The sequence below is a fragment of the Meleagris gallopavo genome, chromosome 24 (genome assembly GCF_000146605.3).
Source record: "Meleagris gallopavo isolate NT-WF06-2002-E0010 breed Aviagen turkey brand Nicholas breeding stock chromosome 24, Turkey_5.1, whole genome shotgun sequence".
Classification (NCBI taxonomy): Eukaryota; Metazoa; Chordata; class Aves; order Galliformes; family Phasianidae; genus Meleagris; species Meleagris gallopavo.
In genome coordinates this window covers 941768-969040 of record NC_015034.2, presented here as the reverse complement: position 1 = coordinate 969040, position 27273 = coordinate 941768, and the positions used below count along the sequence as shown (strand labels likewise).

General features: G+C 51.5%; 2 protein-coding genes across 3 annotated transcripts in view; both read left to right on the top strand.

Moving 5' to 3' along the window:
* Positions 1–14771, top strand: part of LOC100538959 (dihydropyrimidinase-related protein 2) — a 32041-nt gene extending 17270 nt beyond the window's left edge. The window contains exons 6-14 of one of the 2 annotated variants that reach the window (XR_795885.3): positions 240–308; positions 3624–3744; positions 6355–6511; positions 6613–6754; positions 6878–7048; positions 9693–9872; positions 11134–11299; positions 11924–12648; positions 13839–14771. Coding sequence is in view for 1 of the 2 variants with exons in the window: in XM_010723070.3 (XP_010721372.1) it covers positions 240–308; positions 3624–3744; positions 6355–6511; positions 6613–6754; positions 6878–7048; positions 9693–9872; positions 11134–11299; positions 11924–12015 (1098 nt within the window). In the remaining variant the exon portion in view is untranslated. Of the gene's footprint in view, positions 1–239; positions 309–3623; positions 3745–6354; positions 6512–6612; positions 6755–6877; positions 7049–9692; positions 9873–11133; positions 11300–11923 lie in introns of both variants that reach the window. The other variant, XM_010723070.3, reaches the window with a different exon arrangement.
* A 4116-nt stretch (positions 14772–18887) lies between these two features.
* PROM2 (prominin 2) lies at positions 18888–26208 on the top strand. Its single transcript, XM_010723068.3, has 24 exons — positions 18888–19706; positions 19886–19935; positions 20050–20252; positions 20411–20531; positions 20670–20733; positions 20811–20900; positions 21005–21204; positions 21279–21353; positions 21428–21491; positions 22042–22201; positions 22458–22610; positions 22901–23024; positions 23570–23661; positions 23749–23833; positions 23948–24094; positions 24185–24256; positions 24330–24422; positions 24508–24561; positions 24844–24924; positions 25062–25130; positions 25225–25314; positions 25438–25544; positions 25642–25719; positions 25917–26208. The coding sequence occupies exons 1-23, from the start codon at positions 19490–19492 to the stop codon at positions 25703–25705; spliced, it is 2475 nt and encodes an 824-aa protein (XP_010721370.1). The 5' UTR covers positions 18888–19489; the 3' UTR covers positions 25706–25719; positions 25917–26208.
* Positions 26209–27273: the final 1065 nt, after the last annotated feature.

The window sequence follows — 27273 nt, the reverse complement described above, 5'->3', positions numbered from 1 at the left end:
TCCCCGAGCTCCTGTGAGCAAATCAGCTGGGCTGTTGTAGAGCTCTGGTTATTCTCAGCAGTGCATATTGGACAGAACTCTGGTTCTAAGGCCCTCATGCAAAGCCCCATGTGACCATTAACTGGGACAGATGCTCAGGATCTCGCTTGTCCCTCTTTCAAACAGCTGTGTTTGCTGCAAGAATAATGCACGTTGCTTTAAATCTTGTTTTTTCTGCTCTTTTTTTTAATCTGCCTTAGGAGCAGCAAAGGATCCTGGAGCTGGGAATCACAGGCCCTGAAGGGCACGTGTTGAGCAGACCTGAAGAGGTGAGGATGCCTTTACCTTTACCATTGGGAGGCTCCCATTGGGATGGATGTAGCCAGAAGCAGGATTTCATCCAGGCTATAAGCAGTATTGCTGTGTGGGATAAGGGAGGAGACAAGGACTCTTCTAGGGACTAACTCCTACTAAATAATCAGTAACTGCTCCCTTCTAACTGCTGCCTTAACTACAGTGGGTACTTATGAGAAATTGAGGAACCCCCCTCAGCTTTTCTGCTGGAGAGAGGAGTGCTTTCAGGGAACAATTCTTCCACCCTAAGGTTTAATTCACCCTCTGGAAATGCCCATCTCTTTCTGTAGGTTATTGGAGAGGGTCTGGGAAGATGTTTTCACATAAGGTGTCTAAAGCAGAGTGACACTGTTTTAGACACTTGTATCTTCTGTTGTATTTGATTGTTATACATGTTGTACAGATGGTGGATTTTTTTACCACAAGGGACCCAAAGGATGTACTGAAGGCACAGAAAATGTGTACCAGAGAGGGGAGCTGAGTTTCAGGTCCTAGGCAAGCACCTCTGCACACCTCACCCCTCATCTTCTCTGGGGTTGAGCACCCTAATCCCATTTATCTCCCTCTCTCTAAGTCCTTGTGAGTTCTTTCCTGCTCTTCACATTCTTTCAAGTTGCCCTTTCAGTCCTTCATTTCCTTTCTTTCTGTATCTCTGAGCTCAGTACCTTACCACGGCATTTGAGGTTTGGGATGTCCATCTGTGTACTTATACACCATAAGTTATCTCTGTTCCCCCAAGATAACGGGGCTGTGCTGTCTGCCAGATGTGGTCCTGCTGGAAGCTGGATGTGTGAGATCATCTGCACGTGCCCTCACGCTCCCTGTTTCCTCCCCTTGGTTCAGACAAGCAGCATCCAGAGGCGTTTCAGTAGGAACATAAATCATTCAACTGCTGCAGGCAGAGTGAAGGGAACGCTCTCAGCTTGGGCTGAGCCCTTGCAGAGCTGCTTGGCCTCAGGAGCTGGGATTCTTGCTTCCTGGAAGTTGTGAGCTCACACACCGAGCCTTCCACCCACTCCTGCATTTTTTTCAATGGGACATATTTCTTGCCTTGCATCAGGAGAGCGGGAACAGATGCCGACTCGACACTTAAGGGCTCATCTGTGGAGCACCCCGTAGCTGCTGTGGACTTAGGAAAGGCTGCTCCTATCTCATCAAATTAGCCCGGTCTCGTCTGGCTGCTTCAAAGACCATCATTAGCAGAGCAGGAGCTTCAAAGCATGAACCGTGTGCTCCCCTGGCTCGGGTTTGGTGCTCCGTCTGCTCCTGCACTGTGCAGGAGTGTGTTGGTGGTGGTGGGGTGAGGAGGGCTGCCCCAGGACACACGGCCCAGCAGCTGGGCAGCTCTGAGCTCAGCTGTGCCGTCTGCGCAGGGTGGAAGCCCTCAGCCCACATTCTCCTCCTTCAAAGTCGTAGGAAACAGAGCAGGAAACGATGTCATCTGGTTCCCTCCCCTCCTTTTTCCCTGTTGTGTTTTTCAAAGCACGCAGCGCTGTTTACGTTGGCTGATCGAGGCCATGTCCTGCGCCCCCTGTGAGCCTGCAGGTTGGGCAGGAGGCACGAATGGAGCCTTGCATTTTGCTGCTGGCTCTGGTGTCACAGCCAGCCTTCGGTCCCATCCTTCACAAAGCCACCCCGTCCCGAGGCAGCATCGCCCGTCACTTTCTGTAGCTCCCAGCCTCACAGAGCGGATCGTTCTGTGATGACTTCTCAGAGCCATCCATCACTTTTTTTGCTGTTTCTGTTTCAGCCACAAGAACGCCGAAAGCCCGAACGCTCCAGGAAATGTCTGTCTTCTTTTTTCTTTCTTTTCTTTTCTTTTTTTTTTTCAGGAGAACTGCTGTGTTTGGGCTTCTGATGCATGCTGGTAATTGCAAACATTCCCCTTTGGACTAGTCGCTGGGTTATTGTTATGTGCCTGTCACCATAGCATCTGGGCACAAGGCAGGAATTCAGCAGCCTCGTTTTCTTCTGGGCAGAAATGATCCTCTTCCTGCTCAGCAGCTGCTTGGAGGCGTTTTGGTCAGAGCTGCGGAGCTGGGCGTTGTTTTATCCCTGTTTGCAAGTGAGGAAACTGAAGCATGGGGTGGAAATGTGAGTGCTGCAGCGGAGGAGCAGTGCGTGTGCCTGCAAACTGGTGCCATTGGGAACATCAGCCCATCTGGCGTTGCTCTTTGCTTCTCAGGATGGACAATCACGCTTTTCTTTGCTCTTTCTTTCAGCCTCCCTTTTCCTGCTGCTAACTGTGGAACCTTAAAGAGAAAATAGCCTTCCTTGCAGCCTATCCCTTTTGGGGCAGACATGTCCCTGTTCTGGCAGCAGCACTCTCTAGGGAAGGTTGTCAGCAGCCCTGCAGTGACGACAGGCCTGGGCCGTGGCCCTCTAACCCTGCTGGGTTTGGGGAGCTGTTTGGGCATCCTTGTGCCAAATTCAGCTGCCAGCTCCTTTATTTCAGGTGCTCCTTTCAGTGCATGGCCCAGAGCTGCTGCGTTCTGCTTCTGGGGCTGCTTCTGACACAAAGCACTGCAGAGCTGATCTCCAGAGTGCTGAGCGTGTGCCAGCCCTGGGGGGTTCCTTTTGGAAGTCAGGTGCCTGGTTGCTGTGGGTTTTCCTTTTTTTTGCATGGAAGATGTCCATGGCATTGCAGCTCTTCATAGTAGTAGGCACTATGAGAATTCCTCTCATTAAGTTTGTCAGCTGGACTGCTTTGATTGGGATATGTGACTTGGGAAACTCCTGATTGCATTCATTCTAAGAGCAGCTAGCATGTAGTGCCTCAGCCTTGCTCAGGCTCTCCCTACGAGTATCAAAGTAGTTGATTTATGGGGTGGTTCACTGCTCTGTCAGATCCCAAGCCAGATATCGTAGTGGAGGGTACAATTTAGAAGGCTTGCTTGCAAATGTGGCTTACCAGAATATGTGGCTACAGCATCTCTCTTCCGTGTGGGCTGGAACACGAATAGTTCTGCTGAGCTAACATTTAGTTGCTTATTTTTGCTTAGGTTAAAGGAGGGGCTTAACCATACTGACCCCAAGCACCTGGGGGGCTGCTTTAGGACTTAGCCTGCTTGCAGAGAAATTCAGAAGCAGCCTGGGAGGAAAGGGAGTAATGAGAGGGGAGTGTAGCTTGATGCCATCTTAATTATCCTGATTACATGGTACATTTTTCTGGCTCAGGTTTGGAGAGGTGAGAGCTCACCTCACTCCTGCACACCCTGATTTCCCCTACGAGGAGGATGGGTTATGCTGTCACACAGGGATGTTGCTGATTTGCTGATTTTGTTTCTCAGGTGGAGGCAGAAGCTGTGAACCGGGCAATCACCATCGCCAACCAAACCAACTGCCCTCTCTATATCACCAAGGTGATGAGCAAAAGCGCTGCTGAAGTCATTGCTCAAGCCAGGAAAAAGGGTAAGTTATTACCCTTGGATGGAAGCAACCTATTAGCTCATTCCGTGCAAATCCTTGCCAACATAAGCTTCAACCCTACAGGAGGAGTTTCTTTTTCCAGTGTTACTGTCCAGGCTGTTGTTCAAAAGGTCCCAAGCAGCTGCTTCTGTCTCATCTCCTGCAGAGAAGTATTCAGGGATCGTTATCAGTGCCAGAAGCTGTTTTTTCTGTTCAGCCTCTTCGCACCCATCCCACTACACTGAGCCATGTGCCATCACAGAGTAATTCCCTGCTTGACAAATCTCCATGGAGACAGCAAGCTGTGTCCTCTCTCCAGTCCTGTGCTCTTCCCTTACTGCTTCCTGCTGAGCTGCTTCTGGGGTCAGAAGCGATGCCAGGAGTCCTGATGGAGCTCTGTGACTCGTGGGCCCTCTTGGTTTTGGTTGGAGTAGCTGATGTGGTTACCAGTTCCAGCTCTTTGCTTGTGAAATAGACGCTCCTGGTGCTGTAGCTCACAGCCTGGCATCCAAGCAGGAATTGGGATTGGTAGTTTGGGGTTGGCTGGAGTTCCTGTTGCCTCTAAGGATGCTGCAGGAAGGACCCAGACCTCGAGGGCTGCTTCTCATGGTGAGGTCCATGAGGGAGCTGTACTGCTCTGAGTGGTGCAGGAGCTCCTCCAGGTCCTGTCCATGCTGCCTTGCCCCCAAGAAGCAAAGGCTGCAGAGCGCAGTGAGCGCCTGTCTCCCTTCTTCTGTAACTAAACCCTTCTTTTCTATTTAAAGTGGTTCTGGGTGGGTGAGTAAGCACGAGGGATGATGGTTCCCCTCCTTTCCTTGGAAGGGTTGTGTTTAATTGTATGCAGTCTCAGTAAGCCTGAACAGATACACAGATGACATCACTTTCCATCTGGGTGCTTGGTGCTCGAGGAGCTGATTTCCTACTGCAGCAAACAGGCTTGTGTGTGTGTGTGTGTGTGTGTGTGTATTAGCTCAGGAGTGTTTTGATCTCATGATTCCTGTTCAGAGAGATTAGAGCTGGTAAGGGGACTGAGCTCCAAGGCATCTCTCTCTGTTCATGATGTGGAAGCAGTTCAAGCTGTTTTGAATGAACTTTCCTCCCCTAGCTCCATTGTAGTGGAGATCACACTGAAATGAGAAGATGTGTTGACATGGCAAAGTGGCTGCACGTTGCATTACCCCCAAAAAACAACTTGATGTGTCTGTGCAACTTAATCCTATAGGCCAGGGAAGCCGACTCTGGATTGCATTTTCTCCTTATAAGGAGAATTAGGGGTATAAATGGCACGCCATTCTCTGCTCCTTTATTCAAATAATTCAATTTAAATGCTGTGCAATTACCCAGCTGGATAGCCCAGGAGGGCCACACACATCATCCTTGCCCTCCCAAGCAACAGAGGAAACATAGCTGAGGACTATCCAAAGCAAAAACAGAACAGAACTGATTGGCTAGATGGAAAAGAGGGGCTGTTATTTAAAGCCAGATGCTCCCAGTGGCATTTGTATGGAGGAGATTCCCCGCAGACTCCATCGCTGGCAGATCTTGGAGCTCATTCTCTGCAGAACAATCCTCCCAATGTTCTGGCCCACAACAGGCCTCCCATTAATAGGCAGCGTGTGTTTTTTGCCTTGTTCTGGTTTCATAACCCAAATAGGGGCAGGCGATGTCAGGCAGCCCCTTCCTTTGCTGGTGGATCCCCTCTGATCTCACTGATCCTACTCCTCTGGTGTCACTGGGTTCTGGAAGCAGCACGAAGGCACTTCGTGCATTGTTCAGCCTCAGCTGATACACTCTTTCCCATTCAGAGATATGGACAGTATGGTGGAAGGCTGTATTTGCATGGTGAGCTGTGCAAGACCCTGCTGACCCGTTCTTGGGTTGCCTTGGTTCTGACTGAGCCACATCCTCTGCAGGCTGCTGTGAATGCACGGGGTGTCTGGACCCAGAAGCCAGATGGACAGGCACTTTGCAGGGGTTTTGGGAGGGTTTCATTTGGTGAGCAGACCCACGGGGCTGCAGCCTGTGCTGCTTTTGAAGTCGCAGTGCCTTGCATCTGGTTGGCGTGCAGATGTGCTGCTGTATTCCAACGTGCAAAGAATCGTGGCCTTACGGATCAGCTCTTCCTTCATGTGGTTCCAGAAATGTTAATGAAGAGGAGGGGTGCACTGGTGGTTAATGCACTGGACAGAGAGTCAGAAGATCTGATTTCATTTCCTGGTTCTGCCACGGATTTACCATGAACCACTGGGGGAATTAGTTTTCCTGAGCTGCATTCAGGAACCAGAAACACTGATGCTTCCTCTCAGTGATGTGCTTTCTCTTTAGGCTGTAAGCTTTTCTAACACGAGTTTTCTCTTATCTGATCTGCGCACAGAGCCTGCTGCAATAAACCCAGCCTTGTTAGATCTCAATTGCATGTATGTTTATAAAAATACTGCAGGCATCTTTTGCTGCTCCATGCTTTTATCTGTAGCAATATCTTTATAATAAACTCAGGAGTGTAAAGGTTTGGAAACATTCATTTCCAGAAAGAGGCTTTGCTCCTGGAAGCCAGGTTAGAGATGCACGTTGCTCAGCAGTTACAGTGGGTTTGCCTGTATTCCTGTCTTGTAGGCACTGTGGTGTACGGGGAGCCCATCACAGCCAGCTTGGGCACTGATGGATCTCATTATTGGAGCAAGAATTGGGCGAAGGCGGCCGCTTTTGTCACTTCCCCACCACTGAGTCCTGACCCAACCACTCCTGATTTCCTCAACTCACTGCTGTCCTGGTGAGTAGAGCTCTTTGTGTTCATTACAAGATGTGTCTCATCATGCCAGCTAGCAAAAGGCTGTGACAACACAAAACCCATCTGCTGGTATCTTTTTCCAGCGGAGACCTCCAAGTTACTGGCAGTGCCCACTGCACCTTCAACACTGCTCAGAAAGCTGTTGGGAAGGACAACTTTACCCTGATCCCTGAGGGAACCAACGGGACCGAGGAGAGGATGTCCATCATCTGGGACAAGGCTGTGGTATGTCACACGTCACGGACTGGTTGTATTATGGCTGGAGAAGGAGCTCTTGTGAGCCCTGGGGCTGGTTTCCATAGTGCTCCCACCCTGGTTAATGCTGCGCCTCCTTCCACCTCTCCGCAGGTGACTGGCAAGATGGATGAGAACCAGTTTGTGGCTGTGACCAGCACAAATGCAGCTAAAATCTTTAACCTGTACCCACGGAAGGGCCGCATCGCTGTGGGCTCTGATGCTGATTTGGTTATCTGGGATCCTGACTGCGTCAAGACAATCTCTGCCAAGACCCACAACATAGTAAGGATGTTTTCTATGATGTGATTTCTCCTGCATGTTTTGTTCTCTCTCCTTCAGACTGTGCTGATAGGAACCAGAGCCTGTGACAACTGAGGGCTTTTAAACTTAATTTATTTTTCTTTAAGCCTTTGCCCCAAGCCCTTTGTGGTCTTACACCCAGTACAGCTCAGCTGTGTGAGTCCAAAGCTGAAATCACATGAACACCCAGATATTCCTCTCAAAGCAAAGAGCTTCTGAGTGTTGGACGTGTGGATCTGGCTCTTTGAATCTTTTAAAACACCAAAAGGCCACTCATCACAATGTGTCACTGATGACCTTTTGGCTCAGCAGCACTGGGAATGAGGATTGTGCCTTTCCCAGTGAAGCACATCAACTCCAGACACCTTTTCTGGAGATGTGATCCAGGTCAGTGAGTCTGAGTGGATTTACATTGAGCACTAATCTGTCCCTGATTGCTGCAGGCTTCTGGCAGCATTCAGGCTTTGATGCAGATGTCCTGCACCTTGGGAGCATGGAGAAGCAGGGTTAGTGTTGTGGTGGAGGCCCTGAACTTGGTGAATATCCATGAGGATGAGGGAAGTTGCGAAGAACCATGGCAGGGACCATTAGCTGAGTGAAGCCATAGGGGAAACACGTGTGGAGCCAGACATGATTTTCCTGATGCTCATCCCAACATTAGCTGGCACAGAGGCACAGGGCAGCTCCCAAACCAAGCAGCCCTTCCCCTGTCTCTTTATGGTGGCACTGGTGGAGGTTTGTGGCCCACAGCAGTGTCCCAGACCTCACACCTGGCTCCTGCAGTGCTAGAACCATCCCAGCCTGCACGCAGTGGCAGCACTGTCCCCGCACAAAGTACCGGTTGGAGTCTCCCTGTGACATTTTAGCTCTGTCTCAGAGAAAGCAACCCCTGTTTGCATTTGTTGACAACTTGTTTCACTGCTGGCGATGAACCTATGGAATGTTTCCATGGAAAAAAACTCCTTGTTCTTTTTTCCATGAATGCTTTCATTCACTCCGGAGCTGAAGGAGCAAAATTTTCTTCCACACTTGGATCCCTGGGCACATTCACAAAGAAGCCTTTTTTTTTTTTTTTTTTTTTAAAGGTTTGGTTTGCTTTCCTGTGACTTAACTCTGTGTCAGAATTGGGCACAGATGACCTGGATTCATTTTACCTGTGCGTAACGTCCAACACAGGCGTCCAGACTCAGAAGTTTGGTTGCTTTTGAGTTCTTCCAGACTCATCACATTCAGTCTGAAGAGAGAAGACTTGCTCACGTACAGAGTGCTGGATTTAGTGGTCTAAACCTGAGTCTGTGCATATGGGAGCTGACGAGCTCTGAGAGCTGGAAGGAGCTTGCTGGATTGAATATTTGACAGCCACTGCATTTTAATGGGTGTTGTTTTTAGGAAGTGGAGCCTTCGACATTTCCTAACACAAAATTCAGGTATCTTTTGCAGATGTTCTCCAGCACAATCAGGACCAACCGCTCATCACCTCCTCATTTTGCCATTTATCTGGGCTAGGCTGAAGGACCACCAGACACAGATGATCTTCATGGTCTTTTCCAACCTTAATGATTCCATGACTGTATGATCTCGAGGCCACTCCTCAGAAATGGTCTGTGGGCTGGAGACTGCAGATCCCCACTGCAACTCCTGCAGTGCATCTCACACACTGCGAAAGAAGAAATGTAGAGGAGCGATGCCCATAGAGTCAAGGCATCCTATTTAAATCACAAGGATAAAACAAAAGCCCTTTGAAAGTCGGGCAGAGCCGTTGCCACGACACAAGGAGACATACTGATTATGTGGCATCGGATGATTGTTACATTTTTTAATGCTAGAGCAACATGCAAACATTTTCCAAGAATTCACACTGCTGTTGCCACTGTCTGGCAGGGAAACGTTAGGAGCTGGAGGGGGAGATGGTGTTGTTCTTGGAACAGCCTAACTCGTAAGTTTCTAACCAAGCCTCCTCCTTTGCCACCACAACTTTTTTCATACTGGAACCGGTTTGCTGTCGGTTTAACCACCATTCTAGCTAATTGTAAATCTGCACTCAGGCCTACCCATACTTATAACACACTTCAAGGTTCAACTCCATCATTAACTCAGTGAAAAAGACTTGGATTCCTTTCAGAGCTGGCTGCCTGAGTAAGAGTCCCCAAATAGCCTGGTTGTAGTGCATCTCCTTCCAGGACCCTTCTTGGGTGGGACATCTACCAGCGATTCCTTTAAAACTTCTCTTTTTTTCCATGGTGTGATGTTTCAAATCCTATTAGTTGAAGATGAGCAATCCCATTAGAGTAAAAAGATTGTCCTGGTCCCTGACCCATCAACCAAAACTCTGGCTCCAAGTACAGTCTTTGAGAATAACCATCATTTTTAATATGAAACTCAGATAAAACTTAATTTGGCTCTTAAATCCCATGCAGTGCAGAGAAGGCACGTGCTGACGTCCATCTCAACCAGGTGTGCTTGAAAGTGCTCTCATTTAAAACGAATTCTGTTGAAGCACTGTGTGCACAGCTGAGGTAAATGCTATTGGCACTGCTTCCAGGCCTTGAGGAATGAGCATGACCGTTGGTTGCTGGGCTTTGCTGGTGTGAATGTTTGCCTCACGCTGTCTCTTTGTCTGTTCTAGTCTCTGGAGTACAATATCTTCGAAGGCATGGAGTGCCGTGGGTCTCCCCTGGTGGTTATCAGCCAAGGGAAGATCGTGCTGGAGGATGGGAATCTCCACGTAACGGAGGGATCTGGGCGGTATATCCCCAGGAAACCATTCCCTGACTTCGTTTACAAGCGCATCAAAGCAAGGAGCAGGGTGAGTGCAAGCAGCTGTCCCACGGAACTCCCCAGTTGAAGTGGGTGGAAAGCAGAGGCTGTCCCTGGCTCAATGCATGCACTCTGCAAGAGGGAACGTTGCCTGGATAGAAGCCACGTGTAGCTCATTCCTCTTTCATTTCTGCTGTTCACTTGAGTCACTACTTTGACTTCAGATTGGGTTTTCTGCAAATTTTGTTCCTTTTGCTCTGTGATTCTTTGCTATCTTAGAGACCCCTGGGCAGAGTGAGAGCTGTGTGCATTGGATTTGAGTCAATCTGCAGATTGCCAACAGAACGTGCTGATATTGATAGCAGTTATGCATCAAATCTTCCAGCAACAGTTTAGCATTCTGGTTTGTTGCTAAAGATGCTCCTTTCCCTTCTGTCAGGTACAATCAGATGCTCTTGTCTGGTGACTGGTGAGTCACAGGCACAGCCCACGACTGCTTAAAAGTGGGAACATTTCTATTTTTAAGAGGCTAAAATGCACCCATTCGAAACAGACTGCCTTCTGATATGCCTTTAGTTGGTGAAAAGCTGGTGCTAAAATCAGTTGCAAATGAACTGCAGGGGATTTGAGAAGTTTATTTCCAGACAAAGTCGGGTTTCTGAGATGTTTCAGAGTCTGAAGTATTGCCCTCTCCTGGACAAAACCAGAGCTGTTTTGGTTTGCTGACCGTAGGCAATCTGCTCATCCCTTGCAGATTTTTCCTTAATTACTCTGTTGAATGAATTACAAGTTACCAGAATTACAAACACAGATAATTCAGCACTGGGGAGAAGAGATCTGTAGATTCTGTTGTGTTCTGCCCTCCTGCAGAAATGTATGTTTGACCTATAAATCCAATTGGGCAGTATCTCAGCTGGAATAATTATGTTTAACCCAATGTAAAGCTCTGAAGCTGAAGAAGTGAAGTTGCCCTGGCTTCTGTTCGTGCAGCTCTGCTCTGCAGCAGCGTGGTTTCCTTCTGGGGCAGGAGCAATAAGCTCCTTAGAGTGGCCAGGAGCATTTAATACAACAGCAGGTTGGCTGAGGTCATAAAAGGAAGGGGAAAAGAAAGGGGAAAGGAAGGAGAAAATGAAGGGGAAAAGGAAAGGGGACCAGAAGGAAGGGAAAGGAAGATCCTGTTTGCTTTCAAATCCTCTTCGTAGAGATGAATCTTGAAATACGCATCTTTGGCTTAGCAACATCTGGCCAGCTGCTTAGGGCCGTTCTGAAGGCTGTCTGACCCTAAAGCTCCCCGCTGCTGTGTGTTGCAGCTGGCCGAGCTGCGCGGTGTGCCTCGAGGTCTCTATGATGGGCCGGTCTGCGAAGTGTCGGTGACGCCGAAGACGGTCACTCCTGCATCTTCCGCTAAAACATCTCCTGCCAAACAGCAAGCCCCACCCGTGAGGAACCTGCACCAGTCTGGCTTTAGCTTGTCTGGTACGTATTCTTGTATAGCAGCTCTCATAGAGCCCTGTTCATTTTCTTGAGTGCTGTGTGCCCTGTAGCTCGGTGCTCAGCTGGGTGTGTGAGCAGGGCTGATTGCACCAGTGCCAGTTGCCAGCTGAGAGCAGCTGTGGGTCTGGCATGCAGCAGGTGGATTTCTCCACGCACTGAGGGTGGAATAGTTTGGACAGGACGCAAGTGTCTTAACAGGGTCAGGACAAGTAGACTAGAAAAGAAGCCGAGTGTTACAGGGCAAGAGGCTCAGCAGCAAGGAAAGTTGGAGACAGGGGCTTGTGAAGGGAAAAGCATTTAGCCAGTTCTCACCTGCGTAAGTTCTGCATTGGGCTGGGTGCCCGTGTTCAGTGTGGTGGTATCAATGCAGAGCAGATTTCAGCAGAATTAAGGCACTGGAAACCAATGCACTTTGCCCATAGAATGGTTTGAGTTGGAAGGAAGGCTGTGTGCTCCAGCTCCTGTGCAGTGAACACCCACAGCTCGATCAGGTGCTCAGAGCAGCCCCATCCACGGGGGTCTGCAGGGACGGGGCAACCTGTTCCAGACCCCTTCCATCTCACACAGTCTCCGTGGTGAACCCAACGTCCCTCCTGTCTCCCACAGGCGCACAGATTGACGACAACATCCCACGCCGCACCACCCAGCGCATCGTGGCACCGCCGGGCGGACGTGCCAACATCACCAGCTTGGGTTAAGGACCGACCCCTTCCGCCCGCCCAGCGGACCAGGGGAGGGGATGGGGGCACCTGGAGCCCTTTTTGATCCTTTTAGAGCCTGTGATGGTTACTGCGGGCAATGGGGGGGGCTGAAGTAATGCGCCTCTTTCGGTCCCCTCAGATTCCCTCCTCATCTTCACCAACCCCTCTCACTTCCCTGTCAGCCCCTACACGTTTAAAGAAAAAGCAACCAACCCTGTTTTGACACCTCTGACACGCAAAAGTAAATGTGAAGAGGATGTTTGAGATATGTGGCCTATGTCCCATTCAGCATCTTTCTTTTAATAAAGGAAGGATAAAGTGAATTTCCCCGGAGCTGCCTTTAAGACACAGACGAAAAGAAAAAAGAGTAAATAAATTTTAAATGTAAAAAAAATAGCTTTTTTTTTTTTCCCCAATGTCAAGCAGAAGAGTAGTTCAAGGGTTATAAACTGGATGTTCTTTAGGGTTCTGTGTTCCAGCAGCATAGCTAGGAGAGAACGGAGGGCCACGAATCCCAGTCTGGCACCATTCCCCACCACCACCTCTGAGGCCACAGAACAGCTGTTTGCTGCCAAGAGAACCAGGACCCAGCACTAGGAGCTGACAGAGCACATGGCACCCCGCCATCGGGTGAGCTAGAACTATTGGAGACTTTTGTTCTGTTGGGTTTTTTTTTTCCTTTTTTTTTTTTCCTTCCTGATTCTGCTGCAAATTAGGTCCTTGAGGAGTTTTTTTCCTTTTTTTTTTTTTTTGAATGTCTGTGTGTGTTTCTAATACGTTTGTCTCATCATGTTTATAAAGCCTTATCTCAGAACTGGGCATCTCCCAGTTCTCCCTGCTCCTTCCCGAGCCTCATTCGAGTTACGGACCCCCACCGGTGTCACTGCCCCTTTGGCACTTTGGTGCTCCTAGGATGCATCATTCCAGCCAACTCTTCCCACTTAGCTGCAATAGGAGGTAGCAGTGCAGGTTCGTAAGCTATGATCTTCACTTCAGCATACTGGGTCTTGAGCTGGTGCAAACACCGGGGCTGGGCGCCAGCTGCAGAGCTGGGCAGAGCCTTGGAGGAGCTCTTAGCAGTTGGTTTATTTCCCACAGGTAGCAGTCAGTGAGCAGAGGGCCATAGGCAACGGGCAATGCTTTGCCTGAAAGATTTCTGTAGCAGCCACATCCCCTTTCCTGGCCATTAATGAGTGGTTATTTAAAACTCTGAGAGCTTATCTTTAGCTCTTGTTGGAAGGCTGCTCTGTTGTGTGCATGCCTGAGCATCTGTGGCAATTCCAGTTAGCCCAGCTGTTGTAACTGGGAGCCTCCAAGCAGCTCGATGGGTCAACAGCAGCTGAGAATCTCTCATCCATGTGCGAATTTCACAGTCTGTCATTCCTTCAGGGATCTGCCTTTGTGCAAATATTCCTGAGAAGACCCCGGCCCTGCTCGGGTATGTGCCTCAGGTTTGGGCACCGGAGGGTAGGAGTGGTCCTCCAACTAATCATTGATCATCAGGATCATTTGAACCCAGGACTTAGAGGTCTTTTCGCCCTAGTATTGGAGGCTCATGTTTTCAGGTTTTCAGGGCATGGAGCATAAATCTGCACTGTTTGAGTCCCACTTACGCTTCGCTGCAGGGCTTGATGGTCCCAAGGGCTTGGACTGTCTGAGCACAGAGAGCTTTTCTACCCACAGTTAACAAAGCATTGCCTCCACTGTCTGTAGCCCTGGTGCTTGGCTATGTCTTCTGCTTTCTCTTCTGTTTGTCCTTCACCATGTGCATGGACCTCATTTTCCCTATTTGTGAGCATTTTCTTAAATGGTGTTTACAGGTTCTTGTAATGAAAAACTATATATGAGAAGGCTTTTAAGAAGCAGCCACCAAATTTGTTGTGATGCAGTAGCAACGCTGGGATTGTCAAAGGATCTGGGAGCAATGTAGGTACCCAACCCCTCCCAGCACAATTCCCATAGGCCCCTTTGAACATCAATGCTAAGACTTTGCCATACTCATCCATGCCTTTTGTATCTAGGTTTAACCCTTGGGTGGTTAGTTTTGCATAAGAGTTTGCACTTTGTGAAGTAATCTGTGAGCGTAATATATATTGCAGCTGTCTTTCACCTGTGTGTTAAAACCAATCTGAACGAGTTGGGGAGAGAAAGAAAGAAATTGGGATCCATGTCGATTCTGCAAAACACACGCGGCTCTTCAGTATTCACTTAAGTCTTCCTTTTATTTTCCTTCATTGACTCACGATGACTTTTGGATTTCAATTTGTTCTTCGAAAGGGTAAAGGAAAAAAAAAAAGCAAAAAAAAATCACAAAAAAAAAGAGATTTTTTTGCAGGCTGTGTAAGCATGTTTTTTCCTGTGAGAGCTCGTCTGCTTTGTGTCTGTTTACTGAATGTCATATGTAAATGCTTAAAGAAAAAAAAACACGACTTAATTAATTAACCGCAGTGACTTGAAGCTCTAAAAATAATAATAATAATAATTAAAAAAAAAGTAGGATTTAATACTAGCTGGATTTAACCCTTGGATTTGTGATTGTGAACCATGAGTGGAGGAGCTGTAAGTGCTAAAGCTGATCATGTGTGTAGACAAACAGAAGTACTGATATTTGACCATTGTCTCAATGGCAAAAAAAAAAAAAAAGAAAAAAACAACAAAAAACACCCAACCCCAAGTCTTGTGTTTTATTCCTGAAGAACTCTGTGTTATATTACCATGGGAACTCCTAATAAAGACAAAATGTTGTTGTTTCACTAGGTGCATCTGTGTCTTGAGGCGGTATGTGTTTGTGTAACTGCTCACCTGGGCTGGTGCCTCCAGCAGACAAGAAGTGCCTGGGCTCTCAGATTGCTGTAATGTGGGCTGGTCGTGGTCTTGAGTAGGAGGGAGGAAGACTGCAGCAGACATATGGTTCCTTGGAAGGTGATAGCAAAGATGCCAACAGTGTGATTTCCTGTATTATTGCCATATCCTCAGCCATTCTATTTGAACCTCATCACAGTGGTGGTGGAGGAGAGAGAAACAGCCGTCAGTGGAAGCTACACACAAATAATGGACTGGGGGGCGATGGGGCTGACTGGAAGAGAACCAGTGAAGCTTCCAGTGATAGTGGTTGGGTCGTGTCCAAGAGATGTGCTGGAGATGGCACTGGGCATGGATGGAGGAGGGGTTTTGCCAACTTCTACCCACTTCACGGTGAAGGTCACCCATCCATGGTGTGGAACATCGTTGGGTGAGCATTTCACGAGAAGCACTACGCAGCAGTCAGCTGCTAATAAAGCACTTGGATTGGTGTGGGGTTCCTGACTCTTAGCAGTGAGGTGTGGTTTTTGGGCTCAGGCATCAGCACCCATGGTGAAATGGCGTAGTTCAGGTTTGCTGGGTAGCTGTATGGTATATTAGCTTATCACAGCAATAGATGCAGCCTAAAGCGCTGCTGTTTGGTTAACACGCATCTGTGGAACTTCCATTTGGTTTTGTTCTGTCATTATTTCTTCCTCAAGATTCTGAATTGGAAGGAAGAAATGTCTCCTTCAGGAAATCAGTGCCAGGGACTCAGCTTGTGATAGAGCAATGCTGTGGGGGGGAAATTAACACAAGTGTATAGAACCTGAGGTCAGGAAGAAGTAATCAATCTTAATTCATTAACTGACCTTAATGCACTGAGGAACAGAGCAGCCATAAATCACAGAAGGACGTTGAGGTCGGTGGGGCTGTGCTGCTGCAGAAGAGCACAGGAATAGCTGTGTTGTCAGCCCACTAATCCAGGTAATGCCTTATGCTGGCAGCACTGAGATCCAGCTCACAGCTCATTAGGCTGCGAGCCTGCCATTAACTGCTCTGTGTGCATATAAGGCCAAATATAGGTCTAATCTGAGCTTAGTATTGATACAGAATTAGCAGCTAAAAGCAGAAAAAGGAAGTAGAAGTAGCACAGGATTTTCAAAACCAAAGCTATTGTGACCCGGGGCTTTTTCATATCTATCTTTCAAGTAGGTAAGTAAAAGAACATCTCTGACCCAGCAAGTTTTTCACTGTTGATTTGCACTGTTTTGCATTTTGTGATGGGTAAAACCAGTGTTCATGCAGCTTAAGACCTTCCGCCCCAGGAAAAGCACGTCCTGTCGGGCGCACTGCGAAGGCCTTTGGAGCAAACTGGGGAGGCCCTGCAGTACGCTGAGCTCTGCAAGTGCCCTTGGACACCTGGTAGGACACCAGGGTGCCCTGCGAGGCCCCTAGGGCACCTGGGGAAGCCTCTGGGCCGCCATGGAGCATGCATTTGAGCACTGTGGGTACCCTTGGGCACCCAAGAGTACAGGCTGGGGTACAGGGAGGCCTCTGGGGTGCCCTGGAGCACACCAGTGAGCTCTCTGAGGGACCCTTGGTGATCCCAAAGGCATGCAGGAGTACCAGTAGAGTTTTCTCAGTGCTCCAGGGTGCCTGAGGTGCTTCCATGTGTGTCTGAGTGGCCTCCCAAGGCCACTTGTGTGCTTTCAGGTGTCTGAGAGTACCAGCAGAGTTTGGCAGGGAGTCTGAGAGACCTCTCCTGGCGCCCAAGGGGCCACCCAGTGCCCCACTGTGTGCTCAGAGGCACCCAAGAGCTCTTCTTTGTCCTCCAAAGTGCCCTTGAGGCCTCCCAGGGCCACCCTTGTGTGCTCTTGGGCATCCAAATGCACCTGCAGAGCTCTAGGTCCCCCAGGAGTCTTCCTCAAGTGCCTGAGAGGTCTCCTAGGCCATCCCTGTTCAGTTTGTGCCAAATTCCATCACCACCCGTTCTACCCATTGCTGCTGGAGGCTCTGATGTGCTGCAGGCAGCACTGGGAGACTCTAGGCAGATTTGGGTTTCACTGAGAGTGCACTTGGGGTCTCTAAGCAGAACTGGGGGCACTGGGAGGTTATTGAGGGGCTACAGACAGCACTGGTGGACTCCAGATGGCACTCAATGGCACGAGGTTTGTACTAAAGGTTCTAGACAGCTCTGGGAGAATGCTAGGAGGACCCTGGGGGCTCTAAACTGTATTGGGGGGCCACTGGAAGAGCCCTGGGGGACAGGCTGTTATGGAGGGGTTGTAGACAGGATTAGGGACCACTGGGGAGCTAGAAAGCCCCGGTGGGGGATCTAAGCAATAGTGGGAGGGATTGAATTTGTGCTACAAGGTTCTAGACAGCCTTGGAGGCACTGAGAAGCTGGAGGCACTGAGAAGCTGTAGGCAGTACTGGAATTGCACTGGGAGCATATTAGGATGTTCTAGATAGAACTAGAGAGCACTGGAAGGGCAATGAGGAGATACTGACAGTACCGGGGGGTGCTGGGGTTGCTCTGGGGGGCTCTAAGCAGTGCTGGTGGTACTGGGATTGTACTATGAAGGTTTAGACAGACCCGAGGGATATCGGGAGAGCACTGGGATGTTATTGAAGGGCTGCGGACAGCACTAGGGGGCACTGGAGAACTTTGGACAGCATTTGGGACGCAGGAAGGGCTCTGCGCAGTGCTGGAAGGGCACTGCTGCCAGGACGGATGTGGGCACCTTTAGGTAGCACCGGGGGCAGGTTGATGAGGGGCTGCAAATGGCGCTGGGGGGGACTCCAAACAATGCTTGGGGGCAATGGATTTGCACTGTGAGGTTCTGTACGACATTGGGAGGCACTGGGGGGTTTTCAGGGACTGCAGACGGCACCAGGGGGCACCGGAGAGCTTTGGACTGCACTTGGGGGGCTCCAGAGAGCACTGGGGGGCACTGGGAAGGACCTGGGGGCTCTGTGAGGTTATTGAGGGGCTGCAGACGGTGCTGGGGGGCTCTGGGCAGTACTGGGGGTCCATAGGTGACTCCGGGATGGGAAATCTTTTTATTTTTGAACAGGAAATCATCGTGGTAACAGGAAAGTGTTGGTGGTGGGCTTCTGGCCTCCGTTCCTGGGCCACAGGACAGGCTCCAGCCCTAAAACCTTAGAGCCAAAGCTCTGCAGGGCTGACACCTGGAGCAGAAGATGCCCTACAGTGAGCTGGGTAGGCACATGCTGGAGTCCATCCAGACCTTGTGCCCATCTCTGAGGCAGTGCAGTGCAACAAATGCATCAGTGTCCTGGGGGCTGCCACTGCCAGCCCCATCCCTTCCCCTCTAAAAGGCACCTCACCTCCAAAAAAGCCTTTGTTGGGATGCAGAATTTTTGGGATGAAAAATTAGGATGTATTTGGATAGTGAATGATTGTTGAGATAGGAAATTACTGGGATGGGATTTTTTTTCCTTCATTTATTCTCATTTCTCTTATGCAGAACTTTACTGGGGAGGCTTCCCATGCCTGCCCCATGAATTGGGGCCTGGATGGGAGCAGATAGATGGATGGAGGAAGAATCTGCTCCTGTCCTGCTGTGGGCACCCATGGGAGATGTAGGGAGTGCTGGGAGGAGCCGTTCCCACGGCACAGGGAAGCGGGGGCGGCCAGGGCTGCTTTGCAGTCATATAGACGTATATTGATGCCTTGCATGTAATTGCTCTCCCGACTCCATGCTTTTCTGGTCCTGGGAGTTTTGTCCTGGGACAGGAATCAGCCAAGCCTGTAGGTCCAGGGCAGGATTTTCCAGTCTGATGCATCTCATTCCCAGGAGGGTTATAAAGGGGGACTGTAAGAAAGAAGGGGACAGATTTTAGCAGGATCTGTTGTCATAGGATCTGGGGAAATGGTTTCTAACTGAAAGAGGAGAAATTTAGGTTGGATATAGGGAAGGAATTTGCAGTGAGGCTGGTGAGGAACTGAAATGTGTTGCCCAGAGGGGTGATGGATGCCCTATCCCTGGAGACATCCACGGTCAGACTGGATGGAGCTCTGAGCACCTGACTGAACTGTGGGTGTCCCTGTTCATTGCAGGGAGTTGGGCCAGATGGCCTTTAAGGGTCCCTTCCAGCTCAAACCATTCTATGATTCTATGTGGAGCAGTGCTCTATGCCATCTGCTCCAGAAAGTTGCTGTGACCATCCATCCCCTGCTGGGGGAAAAGCACCTTTTTTGAAGGGGGGACCACACTGCTTTGCACTCTGTCCCAAAGGGAAGCTCCCTCCCTTCCTGCCATCCTTGTCACTAGAGCTCAGCTCCTCCTATGGAGCAGGACGTGCCCGTGGGACAGCTGGGGATGAGCCTCGTCCAAGCCCAGCCAAGGGGATGCTGTTTCCAGGGTGAGGAGGGATCTCTGCTGCCTGCAGGGCTGAGCATGGCGAGGGACGCAGCGCTTGCAAAACAGCCCTGGGATGGTTTGGGAAGGTTTGGGCGGCTCATCACCCCGCCTTGCACAGCCTGGCCAAGCCCAGACGCCCCAGGGAGGCCGGGGGAGCAGCCACGCAGCGTCTGGGCTCGGCGGCCAACCTGTCAGGCAGGTTTCCTTGGAGCAGCCAACGAAGCCACCAGGGCCGGGCATGCCCCTCCGTGCGCTCGCAGGCTGACGGGCCGCCCGGCTCTTTCCTCACCGCCGAAGCCATGAGGGCAGCCGGGCTGCTCCTTGCTTGGGTGCTGCTGCGTCCTGCTGGCGCCCAGCAGTGTCACCCCAGCAGCCCTGCTGGTGTCCTCCGCTTCACCGACACCCATGCTGAAATCCGAGTGCCGGCGCTGCACCGCGTGCCCAGCTCTCTTGATCCCCTCTATGGCCTCGTCCGACACTACCTGGACCTCATCCAGCAGAACCCCCTACCCACAGGTGAGTCCCCACCTGGAACGGCAACATTACCACTACCACCACCCCTTGGAGCCTTCTGCAGTACCTGGGAGTGGTTGGTGGGGTTGAAGCTGCTTTGTCCCAAGGAGGGATAGGAGTGCACCAGGTGGGATGTGGGAGCTGTGCTTGAGGCATTCACCATTGCCACGGTTTGTTTGCAGAGCTTCTCAGGGCAGCCCTGAACAACCCCAGCTCAGTGCGGGCATCACAGGTGAGCAGGGGCATGAAGACATGGAAGCCACAGCGGGGGCACCCAACCAAAAATTGGGGATATATAAAAACAAACAGATGGAACACCCCAAAACCGCTCTCTGCCGTCACACAGGTGGTGCAGTACGAGCTGGGCTATGTCATTTGTGCTGCGGTAGCTCTGCTCTTCACCGTGGCTGTGCCAGTGGCAGGGCTGTGCTTCTGCTATTGCCGGAGTCAGCGGCGGTGTGGGGGCCGCCTGCGTGCCCACCGACGTTCCTTGGCCTGCCGGCGCCGCTGCCTCCTTGTCTGCCTCTCCATCACCTCCATCATCATCCTGTGAGCGTCTTGAAGTGCCTCACCCCAAAGGGAGCATGCTGATGGGGATGGGGATGGGGATAGATTTGAGGATCGGGATTGGGATGGGGATGAGAATGAGGATGGAGGTGGGGATGCTCTATGGCACCTTCCCATCACCTCCTGTGTATCCCTGGCAGGACCAGCGCCATCTGTGCCTTGGTCACAAACCAGCGAGTGAAGGAGCAGATGGAGCCGGGGCTCGGTGCTGTGCCGGCCACGCTGCGCACACTGCGGCAGCACATTGCCAACATCCCCCAGGTGGGTGCTGGAGTGACTCTGCTATGCCAGGGCAAAGCAGTTTGGGAAGCAAATGAGATGGATGTGTTTTTAATACAACACAGGGCTTCCTCTGCTCCCTGAGGATGCCCCTGCGCAGCAGCTCCTCTTTCTTTGCAGGGCGTGCAAATGGTGGTGGACCAGTTTGAAGTGCCCCGGCAGCAGATAATCTCTGACCTGGGGGGTAAGCACTGCACAGACCCCCAGTGCACCCCGTTCTGGGATGGAACAAGGGGCTGATGGTCTCATGGTGCCTCGCAGGGGTGAGCCGCAGCGTGGGGCTCTCCATCCACACACAGCTGAAGGCAATGACCTACGCAGCACTGGCAGACCTGCAGGACAGGGCGGGAGGTAATGTTGAGCATGATTAACCCGAGGCTGCTCCCAAAGCCTTGCTTGCAGACAGGGGTGGCCGAGTGGAGCAGCGAGAACTAGCCCTGGGCTTTCTCTTTAAGACCTACAGACCTCGCTGCACCATTTACAGATTCTCAACAAGACGGTCCGAGTGCTGACAGAGGCACGGGCTGAGCTGGAGCCGGCACTGCAGGAGCGACGGCAGCGTGTGGTCGCACTCCTGGACGATCCGCGCTGCACCTCCTGTGCCAGCGTGCTGGGCAGGGCACAGAGCCTGCAGCTGGGCGCTGACTACAGCAAGGTGGGATGGGGTGCTGGTCACCCCCCACCCCTCCGACACTCCCAAGGCTCACGGGATGCTTTTCCCACTCCAAGGTGCCCTCGGTGGAGAAGGTGTTGAAGACTTTGGCTGGTCTGCCCCGAAGTGACTTTGCAGAGATGATTCGGCAGGTGGGTGGGGTGGGGTGGCTCAGCATCCATGGTATCTCCATCTGTGCCACTCACAGTCCCTCTTCTCCTCACAGGGCAATGGTACTTTCAATTCTATCCCAGAGCTGGCTGTGGAGAGGATGGCGCAAGTGATCCAGGGTGAGCAGAACCCCATGAGGAGGAGGGATGCCCTCCGTGGGGCAAATCCTGATTCAGAGATGGGGTGGGACACAGGGATCCCCTCCAATATAATCTTAGAATCATAGAATCATTAAGGTTGGAAGAGACCTCTACGATTATCTAGTCCAACCCCAGCATGCCCACTGACCACATCCCTCACAACCACATCTCCATGGCTCTTGAACATCTCCTGGGGTGGTGACTCCACCTCCCTGGGCAGCCTGTGCCAGTGCCCAACCGCCCTTTCTGGGAAGAAATTGTTCCTAATATCCAACCCGAATGTCTGTTAGTGCAAGTTGAGGCAATCATCTCTCATCCTATTGCTGTTACCTGGGAGCAGAGGCCAATCCCGCCTCGCTACAATCTCCTTTCAGGGAGTTGCAGGGAGCCACGAGGTTTCCCCTGAGCCTCTTCTGAACAGTCCCACTTCTCTCAGCTGTTCCCCATAACTTGTGCTCCAGACCTCCACAGCTTTGTTGCCCTTCTCTGGACTCACTCCAGGGTTTCAGTATCTCTCTTCATCTTGCAGAGCTGAGGGAGGAGATGGCCCAAGTGTCAGAGAAGGTGCAGACCATAGCCGATGGCTTCCCCCTCCCTGACTACACCCGGCACGTCAACAAAGCCCTGCTGAAGGCAGAGGACAGGAGTCAGCCTTTCCTCCGGGAGGTGGAGCGCTTCGAGTGGTACAGGTGATCCAAATGGCTGCAGGGGGTGCAAAGGAGGTGGGTGCTGACCCTCTCCGAGCCCCATATGGGTCTGTATCTCAAGGTCATGGCCTGCTGCAACTTAGAATCATAGAATCGTTAAGGTTGGAAAAGACCACTGAGATCATCCAGTCCTACCGTCAGCCCACCCCCACCGTGCCCATAGAATTGCAGAACCATTAAGGCTGGAAAAGCCCACTAAGACCATCAAGTCCAACCATCAACCTGTTACTTCCCCCAGGTGGGTTGCAGGCACGGCGCTGTGCTCCATCGTCCTCCTCATTGTGGCCTGCAATGTGGCTGGGATGGCTCTGGGTGCTTACGGATTGTCCAAACGGGAGGACCCAAGCGACTACGAGTGCCGAGGAGAAGCCGGTGCCAAGTTTCTCATGATGTAAGCGTTACTCCCAGGGGTCTGTGGCCATCTCACGCCACCCGAAAATAACAAAAAAAAAAAAAGGACAAAAGCAAAGGCAGGAAACAGGAGCCAGCTGAACTGAAAGGCTTTTGTAGATACCGCCTGCGCCGGAGGGTTTGGGAGAAGCTGCTCCTCCCTGGGAGCCAGCAGCTCCCGCACCCAGCCGGCGTGCCTGGGCGCAGGAGGGAGCCGCGGGGCCAGGCAGGTCACCGCAAGCCTGCTCAGGTCTGCAAAGCTGCCTTCGGCACCTCCTCTCCTTCTTTCAGCGGCGTGGGCCTGGGTTTCCTGTTCTCCTGGCTCCTCATCCTCATGGTTTTCACCACCTTCTTGGTTGGGGGCAACGTCCAGACGTTGGTTTGCAGGAATTGGGTCAACCAGGAGATTTACAAGGTGGGTGGACATCTGTCCGTCCCTGCCTCCTGTCCCTGAACCCAGTAAGGTTGGAAAAGATCGTCTACTCCAACTGTCAACCTACCACCAATATTGCCCACTAAACCACGTCCCTCGGTGCCACATCTCCGTGGTTTTGGAACACTTCCAGGGATGGTGACTCCCCCATCTCCCTGGGCAGCCTGTGCCAGTGCCTGAACATCTTTCAGAGAAGTTTTTCCTAATGTCCAACCTGAAAGCCCCATCCTAGACCAAAAAATTAAGATTGCAATCGGATCGCTGGATTTGCAGTGGGAAATTGGCTTTTGCAGTGGTTCATCTCCTTCTCTGACAGTGCTCCCACCTGCATCACTGTCCCCTGGGTGTTTGGAGGTGCTGGGATGACTCTGAAATGCTTGTGATTGGCAATGCAATTCATGCAAGTTTAGCTGCAGATGGGATGGGGTGCGCCGGAACACATACGTGAGGCAGATCGCCCCCAAAAAAACATGTCTAGGAATGCATGCGTCTCACCCTGCCCCTCTCTTTCTGACTGTTTTGTTCAGTTTATTGACACCCCTGGGAACCTCCCTCCATCCATGAACCTCACCCAGCAGCTCAACCTCAGGAGGGACTCCAACCTTACTGCTGCATACCGGTGGGTGCTGGCAGGAGCCCTCCCCTGCCCCAGATTGGTGGGAGGAGTGCTAATTGGGGTGATACTGACTGCCCCTTCACCTTGCAGGGAGTGCAAGAGTGGCGCGGGGCTGTGGGAGGTGCTGCAGCTGGAGAAGTCCTATGACCTGGATGAGCATCTCAAAAGCCCCAAGGTGAGGGCTGCCTTCAAGCAGAGCCTCTGGAAACAGCGCAGGGATGCAAGAGCTTTACTGGGGTTACGGGGATGGAGGTGCCAGGCCCCGAGCATCCCTATCTCATCCCTGCAGTACACGGCCAACTTCCAAAAACGCCTGGGTGACTTCATGGCACAGCTGGGGGATGTGCGGCTGCTCCGCAGTGAGGGCAGGAACGACCTGGAGACCTTTGCCCGCAGCGGTGTGGATGAGGTGGACTACGGAAGCTTCCAGGAGGAGGTGAGGGGATGCTGGCAGAGACCTGGTTCCCGTGACAGCGGACTTTCCGAGACTGGATTTCAAGCAGCCGATGACTCTGTTTTCCTCTAGATGAAGATCCCTGTGGTGCAGACCAGCCTCCCTGCTCTGGCTCGGAGCCTGGAGCGGCTGCAGAAGATGCAGGTGAGTGGCATGGCAGACAGCAGCAGCTGCCCATGTGCCCAGGGGCTGCCCTCACCCCGCTGTCCCCCTGCAGAGGAATGGCACAGTGGCAGGACGGCTGGCGGCCGAGGCCAAGGCTCTGTGGCAGATGCAGAACTCCACGGTGCAAATTCAGGAGGCGCTGGTGGTGAGTTCACACCTACAAGGCAGCTCGTGTTCCCGTGGAGGGGAGAAAAGGGATTTTGCAGCTTTCTCACCTCCCTGTCCTATAGGTGAAGCTGGGGGAAAGCGTCCGGTTCCTTTCACGCTTGGCACCGCACCTTCAGGTACCAAAAACATACATGGGGCCCTATGTGTACAGCATCCCAAAAGTGAGTCATAGGATGATGGAGACTCAGGAATGATGCCAACCCATGAGCATCAGTCTCATCCCTGGCAGAGATGCCTCACTGTGTTTAATTGAGCCTCTACCCTGCCAGGAGAGTTTTTTTTTCCCTACCCCACAGCAATCAGACCAAATTAGAAATTTCATCCTGGGACACCCATCCCACCAGGCCCAGTGTTGCTGAGTGCCCTGAGGGTTCTCTGTACTTTCTGCTCTTCTCTAGGAGCGAGTGAAGGCCACATTGGCCACCATTGCATCAGTGGAAACCCGATTGCCTGTGCAAGCCCAGCAGATCCTCCGGCAGGTGAGCCAGGAGTGGAAAAATACCCCACAGCCAGAGAAAAAAAACAGTAAAGGAGCTCTGGAATCGAGGAAGGGGCAATTGGAGCCTCAAGTCCTCTTTCCAAGCCCAGCCTCCATGCCACCTTCCTTCCACCCCAGGAGATTGGCTGCTTCACAAGGAAGGAGCTGCGCTACTTTGCACAGTACCTGCACTGGGTCGGACAGACGGTGGGTGCTCACCTTTGTCAGAGTGGAGGCAGCAAACTGCATCCTCCTGAGCTGGGTGGGATTTTAAGCTTGGCCTCCCCACTTCTTGTTCCAGCTGAGGGAGGATGTGGCTTCCTGCCAGCCTCTAGCCACAGCCCTTGACAACGGGAGGGTGATCCTGTGTGATCGCATTGCTGACCCCTGGGTAAGGACCCCACTGCTGCACCCCACGCTGGGACCAGCAACCACAAACCCGAGCCCCTCTGGACCTTTGGTTCTGCCTCTCCTTGCACAGCCCAGCAGGGACCCATGTACTCTCTCCTTGCAGAATGCCTTCTGGTTCAGCCTGGGGTGCTGCACCTTCTTCCTCATCCCCAACATTATCTTTGCCATCAGGCTCACCAAGCATTTCCGCCCCATCCGCAACCGGCTCATGTAAGAAGCAAGCATGGGGTGGGCGAGTTCCAATGCAGAGTGGGCAGATGTGTGCTCCTGCTTGGCTATCTGAGGTTTTCTCCTTCTCTCCCCACAGTTCTACAGGCTCAGAGGAGACCTGTCCCTTCCACATCCCTCGCGTCACGGCGCTGAAGCTCTAGGTCAGGCTCTGCAGGTATGGTGGAGGCTGAGACTTGGGCTGCTTGCTGCACACCCCATGTTTCTGCCTATCAAACTCATATCCAAGCATTGTAGAGCTTCCTCCTCCTCAGCCATCCTTTCTGAGTGTGAGGCACATCCAAATGCTGTAGGGCTCCAGGTCCCTCCAACAACCCGACGTCCACGGGGTCTGCCTATCTTTCTTGACTACAGGGACACCCGTGTCCATGCACTGTAGGGCTCCAGGTCCTTGCAGCATCTCTTCCTCAGTGTCTGAGTACCATCAGGGACCTCCCTGGAGCCTGGCTGACCAGGGACCTCAGGCAGCGTCCCTGCAGCTCCCGCTGACTGCTGGCTCTCCTGCTGCACATGCAGACCCCGCTGCGACGCATGCCTGGCTCCCTCTCGCCCACTGCAGCCCTCCTGCAGCAGCGCCCTGCAATGCTTCTCCACTCCTGGGATGGAGCACATTAAACCTTCCTGAGCCAAACCTACCACTGCCTGCTTATTTTTGTGATTTTGCCAGGAAATGCTCAGGCCTGGGGGCTGCAGCCTCTCATAGGAGCACACCCAGCTCTCAGTCCCCTCCGCTCCAAGGTCACTTTGCAGGAGCTCTCAAAGTCACAAGGATCAGGGCTGGGGGGTGGGCAGGGCCTTCCCCATGCAATGGGGGCAAGGCCACAGATCTTGAGACCCTCAACATCTTTGCTCTTGGGACCCTCAACACCTTGAGTCTTGGCAATACCTTAGGTTTGGGGATCTGGAACGCCTTGGGTCTTAATGCCCTTGACGCCTTGAGACCTGGGATTCTGAACACCTTCGGTCTTGGCACCTTGAACACCTTGGGTCTTGAGATTCTGAACACCTTGGGTCTTGGGACCCTGAACATTTTGGATCATTTGGATCACTAAGGAGACTGATGAAAAAAACTTCCAGCAGGCTGGGGACCAGAAAACCCCCCTTGCTCAAGGCTTGAAAGATGGGATCCAAGCAAGCCCACCTCTTAAACATAATTAGAGGTCAGTCCAGGGAGGAGCAAAAAATGCAGGCTAAGCCTTCTTTTTTTTTCATGGTAAGGGACTCTTTTATGATAGGAACCATCATGTGCTTCGGGTTTGGGTTCAGAAGATGCTTACCTGTAAAGAAATGCAGCCAGAACTTCGATGTCCAATTTATGGCATTGGTGGCTTTGTGGAATCTCTCACCATCCTCAAAGCACTTTGTCCCTATCAGCAAGTTATTTTTAACAAAATCTATCAAGCAGCTGACACATCTGTGCTTTCCAAACGAGTGAGGGTTTCCCTGTGTTTCCCCAGCTGAAATACTCTCTTTTTGATAACAGAGAAATGCCTCATTTTATGCATTATTAAAGGATGATTGCTACCCAAAGCCAGCAACAGCGCATAAAATGCCCACGTTGTGCATTATTTAGGTTATTGCTGCCCAAAGGCAGCTGGTTCTGTGTGCCAGTTACCTGCAGAGGTCAGCATTGCAATGGGTTTTTGAAAAGGGCAAAAGTGCATGGTAACAACTACAGAAATAATTGTTTAACTGACCCGTTGATTAAAGA